Source organism: Vombatus ursinus, unplaced genomic scaffold (genome assembly GCF_900497805.2).
Source record: "Vombatus ursinus unplaced genomic scaffold, bare-nosed wombat genome assembly UNPS02014797.1, whole genome shotgun sequence".
In the NCBI taxonomy this organism is placed as follows: Eukaryota; Metazoa; Chordata; class Mammalia; order Diprotodontia; family Vombatidae; genus Vombatus; species Vombatus ursinus.
Window position 1 is genome coordinate 16,353,373 of NW_020954575.1, and position 5,798 is coordinate 16,359,170.

Sequence of the window (5,798 nt, forward strand, 5' to 3'; positions counted from 1 at the left end):
TTGAATATTGGTTAGAGCTCCACCTTATCAATTTATAAACATTTATTAAGCATCTCCTTTGTGCTAGGCACTGTACTAAACACTGTGGATACAAAAAGAGGCAAAAAACAGTCCCCCTCTCAGAGTTCACAGTCTAATGGGGGAAGGGGGAGGAAGAGAATAATCAAACATGTACAAACTATATATAGGATAAATCAGAAATAGTTAACAGAGGGAAGGCACTAAAATTAAAAATGGTAGGGAAAGGTTTCCTGTAGATGAGATTTTAGTTGGGACTTAAAGGAAGCCAGGTAAAGCGGTAGGTAGAGAAAAGGAGGAATAACAATCCAGGCATGGGGGACAGCCAGAGAAAATGCCCATAGTAGAGAGATTGAATATCTTGCTCATGGAATAGCCAGGAGGCCAGTGTCATTGGACTGAAGAGAACATGCTTTGTTATAAAGTATAAGAATACTAGAAAGGTAGGACAGGGCTAGGTTATACCAAACAGAAGATTTTGTAGGTGACCTTGGAGGCAATAGGGAACCACTACAGTCTATTGGGCAGAGGTGGTAACATGGTCAGAACTGAGCTTTCTTGGCTAAATGGAGGATGGACTGGAATGGAGAGAGACTTAAGTCAGTAAGACCTACCAGCAGGCTATTGCAATAGCCCAGGAAAGAGGTGGTGAGGGTCTGTTACAGTTGATGACAGTGTCAGAGGAGACAAGGGGGGTATATTGGAGACATGTTGCAAAGGTAAAATCAAAAGGCCTTGGCAACAGTTTGGATATGGGGTGTGCGGGTGGCAAGAGACAGTGAGGAGTCGAGGATGACTCCTGGATTATGAGCCTGAAGGACTGGGAGCTTGGTGTTGCCCTTTACAGTAAAAAAGAAGCTAGAAGGGGGAAGGGTTTAAGGGGAAAAGATAACGAGTTCAGTTTTAGATATGTTGAGCTTAAGATGTCTGCTGGGCACGTAGTTGGAGATGTCTGAAAAGCAGTTGGAGATTTGAGATTGGAGGTCAGCAAACAGGTTGGGATAGATTTGAGAATCATTAACATAGAAATGATTATTAGATCCATGGGAGCTGATTTTTTTTTTTGTTTCCATCTTTTCTGAGCAAAACGAATGTGAAATCATTCTTTAGGAAGATTAATTTGGCAGACCTATTCAGCATATTTCTTAGAATGTAAGCTCTTGAGGGCATGAGTGCTGTGGGCACTTAAATATTTGTAGCTGTTGTGGTACTAGAAGCAGTAATAGATTAATGATGCATAGATAACTGCTTTAGTGGGAATAAGGCTATGGACTGAACTTGTGATTTTATTGGCATAGGAACTCTGGGGTGAGGAAACACCCTCTATCAATGCAGATCAGCACATTTTCTGAAATTTATAGTCTTAGAGAATTGCCCAGAGCTCTGAAAGGTTTAATGATTTGTTCAGGGTCACACAGTCAGTGTGTCAAGGGAAAGACCGGAATCCAGGTCTTCAAGTTTTTGATAATAGCTCCATTATAAAGAGCTTACACCCTGGAGATGAAGTGGGTAGTGGGTGTGTTAAGGGAGGACTTGAATGAATGGATGGATGAATGAATGAATGAAATTTGACCCCTGTCCCAAAGCTGGTTGGTATAGGACTATCTCCTATTTGTAGAGATGAAGACCCTGCCCTTCATGAGGGGTGGGGCAAAGCTGAATAGAGGCAAGAGCTTCAGTTTCCAGACAGTGCCTTTTTGGGACTATCCAAGAGAAAGTCCCCTTTGAGTCCTTTTTAGAACTTTCCAAGCAAGACTCCCACTTTGGGGGCTCTTCAAGCAGTAGTTCCCCTTCCTCAGTCGAAAGTCAGACTGAGCTGGCTTCCAGCTTCTGGAGAGAATATGAAAGAAACCAGCCACACATCTGGTTGCTGAAGGAACAGATTCTGGGAAGACACGAAAGGAGTGCATTTTCTTCATTATGTCCCTGTTCTCAGCTTGCTACTCCAGAGACTTCAAGGAAGTTTTCCCTTGGGTAAGATCTAGGGTGCTCTTTCTTGGTTAAGCTGAGTTATTTTGCTCCGAGTGGAAGAGTTCCTTCACTCTGTATTGTCTGGTATACATTTTCCTATGTATACCTTCTCTAACTTCTGTTTTGATAGTGATTGGGATAAATGGATTTCTTTGCTATTTGCTACATGTGTTCATTGTATGGAACTGGGCAAGGGATCAAGTCTTAGATATAGAACTTGGGGGCTTCTATCCTCACAATGACAAAAGCAATCAAATCCTCTAGCCAAACAATACTCAGGGAGCAGATAGATTTGTTTCTCCCTCTCTCTGAGGAGAGCAGAGTGGTAGTGTCAGGTCCCAACCTTCTGCTTCCCCCCCCACCCCCCCAGTCAGGAATGAAAATCTCCCTTGGAGAAGGGGGTGGGGGTGGGAAATAAAGGCTAGAGACGGCTAGTCTATCTTTCCAACCACACACAAGGTCAGCTGATGACCTTCCCACAAGTGGGCCCCTCTACACACGTGGTCCCCTGCAGTCATATCTGCCCTGAACATTTATTAAGCTCGTACAGTGCAAAGCACTGGGGATATAAATAGAAAAGTAATAAGCTAGTCCCTGCTCTCAAAAGTTCACATTCTAATATCATATCACGTGTATTGGGTTAAAGTGGGCCATTAGCGACTGGGGTCTTCGCTAAGTTGTAAACCTTCCTACTCTGCAGGACCTGCCCATCCTGCTTCACGTGGTCCAGCCTCCCAAGGCAGGAATGGGGCCCCGGGCCACACAACCGAGGTTCACAGAGCTCAAAGTAAGCACGCGCTGCTCCCAAAAAGACGCCTGCGAAGCCTGCCCCGCATACGCAGGCGCAAATTGCGCCTAAGGTTCCGAGCACGCGCAGGAAGAAGGGCTGTGCGGGGGGCGGGGCGAGGCGGCTAGCAGTACGCATGCGTTCTGGCTGCTGGGTTGCCGAGCCTAGGGATGGAAGATGAGTGAGTAAACAAGTCCGGGGGCCGGGCGAGCTGGGGCTCTGCGCGGGGGCGGGGGAGCCTGTCGGCTGGGGCCGAGGGGTCGGGGGTGTATAGGGGGTAGGGACGTGGGACGAGGGTGACAGTCTGCCCGGCCGCGTTGGTGGGGAGGCCCCCTGGCTCCGGGCTGTGAGGAAGGAAGGAAGATCGCGCGAGTGGGAAGGGGAAAAATACCTTGGGCTCGAGAGAAGGAGGGCCTTTGAGGGGCGTGGAGGAGGGGTCTGGCGTCGGGGAGCACCCTCGGGGGAATGGGCGAGTGGAGGCGGGCGCGCGAGGTGGGGGGGGCGAGACGTCTGAGAATGGACCGGAGGTGTTGAGAGTTCTCGAGGGGGGGATGGGCGAGGCGCGCCAGGTGCGAGTAGGTGTCCGGCCATCCCTCGGAAGGGGACGCGACTTACCGGAGGATTGCCGTAGGTTTTGCGGGGTGGGGTAACTTTTGGACAGAAATGTCTGTGGAATGAGCAAGAGGGAAAAGTGGGGCGTATGGAAAAATGGGTTCTTTTAGGGGACAAGAGAGTTTTCTCTGAGGGGGATTTCACTTTGCAGGTGGGAGTGCATAACAGTAAAAGATGAGTGTGTGCTGGGAATGGGTGCATGTGTTTAGACTTTGAATGAAAGAGGGCTTGAAATAGCTAAAGGATTTGTGTCAGTGTGTGAACCCTACAGCCACCTTATTTTAGGTACTGCTTATCTCTTGCCGGGATCCTGGGAGGCAAGCGCTATTATTGTGCCCATTTTGCCCATCAGTATTAGTGATTTACCTAGGGTCATACAGCTGAGGCCAGATTGCTCGAGTGTTTGAGGTCAGTTTTGAACTCAGGTTTTCCTGACTGAAGTGCCAGCTCTCTATCTTAACTGGTCTCTCTCAACAAATTTTGAGTACTATGTGCTCGGTGAGAAGCAGTTTGGTATGTAGAGCAGCAAGCAGCCTTAGTGTTAGGAAGGCTCAAGCCCTGCCTCTGACAGTTTGCTGGCTGGGTCGTCATAGGCAAGTTCCCTTAATAAACCTCGGTGTCCGGAAGAGTAGCTGATTTACATTGGTGGAAGGATCTTTTTTATTGTGTGAGTTTGCTGTGCAAATGAAATAATAATTGCAAGTGAAATTATAGGTGTGGATCTTTCCTGCCACCTACACATACACATACTATATACAAAGCAGTCTTCTAGGCATTGAAGATACAAAGACATAAAATGAAAAACAATTCTTGCTCTCTAGAAACTTCTATTATACTAAGGCATACAATATGTAAATAGATAAGCAGGGGAGAACCTTGAATAACCCTACGGCTAGTATCTCTCCTCTACACAGCTATTAATATAATCATCCTAAAGATCAGATCATTCTTCTGCTCAAAAATGTTCCTGATGCCTTTTGGATAAAATGCAGACTCTTAAACCTTGAGTTTAATACCCTCTACTATCTGGCTTGTCTACTTTTCCAGCCACATTTCATCTACTCTACATTAGAGCCAAATTGAGCTATTACTACTTGCTTCCCAAACTCAGCATTTTATCTTCTACTATTGTTTTTTTTCCCACAAACTGTGCCCAGTTCCTGGATTGTAATTGTACCTGTACTGTGCCCCTCAGAAGCATCGTTTTCCTTCATGGTCCATATGAGGTTACATAGCCTATGTAGAAGCTTTCTCTGATCTCCCCAAGTTGTTATTATTCCTTCTTTAAATTATATTGAGTATATATTGTATTCCCTATTGGAATGTTGACTGTTTGAGAGCAGGGACTATCTTGCTTTTTTCTTTATAGTCAGTCAATAAACATATATTAAGTGCCTATTGTGAGTTGGCACTGTGCCAAGAGCACAGTGTATCTTGGGAGTACAGAAAAAAGTTAAAACAGGGTCTTTAGCATCAAGTAGTAACTATCGAGATAGAAGATATATACACAGTAACTGCAAGGTAATCCTAGAAGGAAGGTACTAGTAACTGAGGGCACCCAGAAAGACTTCCTGAAGAAGGGTGTTTGAGTTGAATCTTGAAGGAAGCCAAGAGACAGAAATGAAGAGGGAGAGCATTCCAAACATGGAGGACAGCTTTCTCCTCCAGGGAGGAGGCGAAGATTGGGAAGTGGCCTGTTGTATTTGAGGAATAGCAAATAGGCCAATCTAGCTGGATTATAGAATGCATGGAGAGGAGCAAAGTTAAAAAAAAAAAAAAAAGACTGGCAAAGTAGGAAGGGACCAGACTGTGAAGGCCTTTAAGTGCAAAGTAATTTTATTGAGGGGAGAGATGGTCAAACATGCACTTTTAGAAAATCATTTTGCCAGCTGCCTAGAGGATGGGTTGTAGTAGGGAGGGAGGAACTTAAGACAGCAAAACCCACCAGAAAGCTGTTGTACTAGTGTGTCTTGAGGTGATAAGAGTCTGTATATTGCCAGTAACTAGCACATTGCCTTGTGCATAGTAGGAACCTAATGTTTATTGAAGTGGGAGGGTAGGTGAGCCCCTTCCACAGAGCACTGGGTCAGCAGTGATTGATTGTAATGGTATGTTCCCGTCCCTAGATTTGTTTAGGGAGTCTGTCCCTGCTGATAAACAATTACACTTTTCCAGGACTTTAGATGATAAAGGGAAAGATTCTCTATCAGTTTTCTAATCCTTTTGAAAAATGCTTGTGATCTGAGGCCTTTGTAAAAATTCTTCCCATTTCAAACCCTGGAGAGATTGTAATGATGGTGGCACTAGAGGGAGTTCTTACACCTGGAAGGATGCATTTATATTTGAAGGAGAGGCTCTTAACATCCTGGAATGTGCTGTGTACAGAAACCTAATCTTGTTATTGTCAAAG

The 5,798-nt window shown here is 45.4% G+C and overlaps 1 protein-coding gene across 1 annotated transcript; it reads right to left on the reverse strand.

The window, feature by feature from the left end:
• Window positions 1–2,771: 2,771 nt before the first annotated feature.
• On the reverse strand, window positions 2,772–4,602 carry LOC114049135 (extensin-like). Its single transcript, XM_027870312.1, has 3 exons — window positions 4,566–4,602; window positions 2,865–3,426; window positions 2,772–2,814 (listed from the first exon to the last, which is right to left on the reverse strand). The coding sequence occupies exons 1-3, from the start codon at window positions 4,600–4,602 to the stop codon at window positions 2,772–2,774; spliced, it is 642 nt and encodes a 213-aa protein (XP_027726113.1).
• Between the last annotated feature and the right edge of the window lie 1,196 nt (window positions 4,603–5,798).